Source organism: Seriola lalandi, unplaced genomic scaffold (genome assembly GCF_002814215.2).
Source record: "Seriola lalandi dorsalis isolate HSWRI2012SDOR001 ecotype SW California unplaced genomic scaffold, Sedor1 jcf7180001974004, whole genome shotgun sequence".
Lineage (NCBI taxonomy): Eukaryota > Metazoa > Chordata > Actinopteri > Carangiformes > Carangidae > Seriola > Seriola lalandi.
Genome location: NW_019444670.1, coordinates 369 through 2,579, shown reverse-complemented (window position 1 = coordinate 2,579; position 2,211 = coordinate 369). Strand labels below are relative to the sequence as shown.

Sequence of the window (2,211 nt, the reverse complement as noted above, 5' to 3'; positions counted from 1 at the left end):
ACACACACACACACACACACACACACACACACATCAGAATGTTGTTTATTCAAGCTGATAAAATCTTCTGATTGGCCTTCAACGTTAAGTGACTAATCTTTATGCTGTGATTATGTTAAGTCATTTCATATGAGGTGTTCTATTGTACCTCTTATAAAGTTTTTCTTAAGTATTGAGTTTATAAACCCCCAAAAATTATATTAAGGGCTCATATCAGTCTCATGCTGACATAAATAAGAAAACACAAGGTTTCTAACAAATAGATTGTATGCTCAGTTATTTTCACTCTGGAACTCCTTTTATATAATCGGATTTAATGGAATTTTATATATTTGTTGAAGAAATGTGTCTCTTTCAAGAATGCAAACAAAACATCTGTTCCTCATAATTTTGGAAAGACTATAATTTACAGTATTTCAGTGTTTAACATGTGGTAGTTTTGCTCAATCCTCTGTGTGTTGTATTCAGGAAGTGCAGATATTGACACAATAAATCACAATTTGCTTCAGAAGAAATCTCAAACATGTCTGCTGCTGTAAACAGTTTTGGTATTCATGATAAAAGTCTTTTATACTTTTATATCTGCTGGGTCCGAGATGCTGTTAAAAGTGTTAAAAGTAGAAATATCAGCAGGAGTAATCTCTCATAAGTTTTGAAAAATGATCAATTTTCTATACGTCTGTTTTCACAATATCAATCATCATTCGAGAAAGTGTATCAAATCATTTCAGAAAAAACTGTATTAAATGTCGAATACATCAAAGGGTACTGGGCCTCAGTCATTGACTTCATGAGGCACAGGAACGGGTGATTGGTCTCTTAATAGTTGAAATGGTATTGAATACAATTCAACGATTTTCCACACCTAAGCCCTCGAGTTGTGTCCTGCAATTTACGTGCTCAGGTTTTAAGGGAATCATGAAAGGATGTGGTACTTCAAGGCCACTTAGAGAACACAGAGAAATTGTTTAAATGTGCTGATTTTAACAGACCATTAGAGTATCTATAATTGCTGCATGGTTACGACTGCGGTTACGACTGCGGTCACGGAGCTGCGTGGTCACGGAGCTGCACTGTCTCTGAACACTGATCGCTCTCTCGCCATTTAGAAGTTTGAGTATAGAAACAGCACCTGAATGTGGTTTGGGAGTGTAACTGCTCAGACAATCAGCTAAAGTAGCTTTGTTAAGGCCATAACTACAGGAACATTGAACCAACACCAATGACTTTAAAGAGAAGAGAGTGAGTTTAAGTTGTTTTTCATTACAATGCATTGATCTCTATCATTCTGTCTCCTCTAGCTGGTCACTGTGACTCTCCGGATCGGATAGTCAATGGCCACATTAGTGGGGATGGCTCTAGTTACCGTGACACAGTGGTGTACCAGTGCATGTTAGGATATCGCCTAATTGGCACATCAGTCAGAATCTGCCAGCAAGACCATCGGTGGTCTGGAACAACTCCCGTCTGTGTCCGTAAGTACTTTGTGATACTAAAACTATTGTAGTTCATCAGCAGTGCATCATGATTTACTGCTCTGTCATTTACTGTGAAAAGATATAGTAAAACGATTTCCTTATTTAATAAACAAGAATCTTAAATGAAATGAAACATTTTAGGCTTTTCAGGATTGAAATTGTTCTTTCAGTGACAACCTTTATATGTTCCAGCAAAAAAAAAAATGGAAATATTGCAAAGATATCAAGTGAAAAATGCCATTATGCTGCACATAATACTTTTTCCACACCTGCAATTTCTGATACTTTTCTCTACCCCCTCAGCGATCACTTGTGGTCATCCCGGCAACCCAGCCAACGGGCGGACCAATGGCAGCGAGTTCAACCTCAATGATGTTGTCAACTTCACCTGTAACAGAGGTTACATCCTCAGCGGAAATGCTCGTGCTCAGTGCCGACTCAACGGGCAGTGGAGCAGCCCCCTACCTGTCTGCAAAGGTCACAAACACATATATTAACACAGAGTTACGGACTTATACCCATGTACATCCCTATAGATGCATTAGTTGAATCAGTTCTGCAGATTAGACTACATAGAGTAGGATAAGATGGTGTGGGTAGATGTGAAGAACAAGAAAAAGCTGTTGTGCAAATGTGCTTTGTCATTCAGTAATGCATCTTTCAGGTGCATCCATTGTTTTCACTGTGAAATAATTACATTCAGATAGTTCTACTGATGTTGCCACCTTTCAAC

At 38.3% G+C, this 2,211-nt stretch overlaps 1 protein-coding gene across 1 annotated transcript; it reads left to right on the top strand.

The window, feature by feature from the left end:
• Positions 1 to 1,301: 1,301 nt before the first annotated feature.
• On the top strand, positions 1,302 to 1,955 carry LOC111653319 (CUB and sushi domain-containing protein 1; the record flags this gene model as incomplete). Its single annotated transcript, XM_023403861.1, has 2 exons — positions 1,302 to 1,475; positions 1,782 to 1,955. Coding segments are annotated over 2 exons (348 nt in total), but the record flags the coding sequence as incomplete, so codon positions are not given.
• Between the last annotated feature and the right edge of the window lie 256 nt (positions 1,956 to 2,211).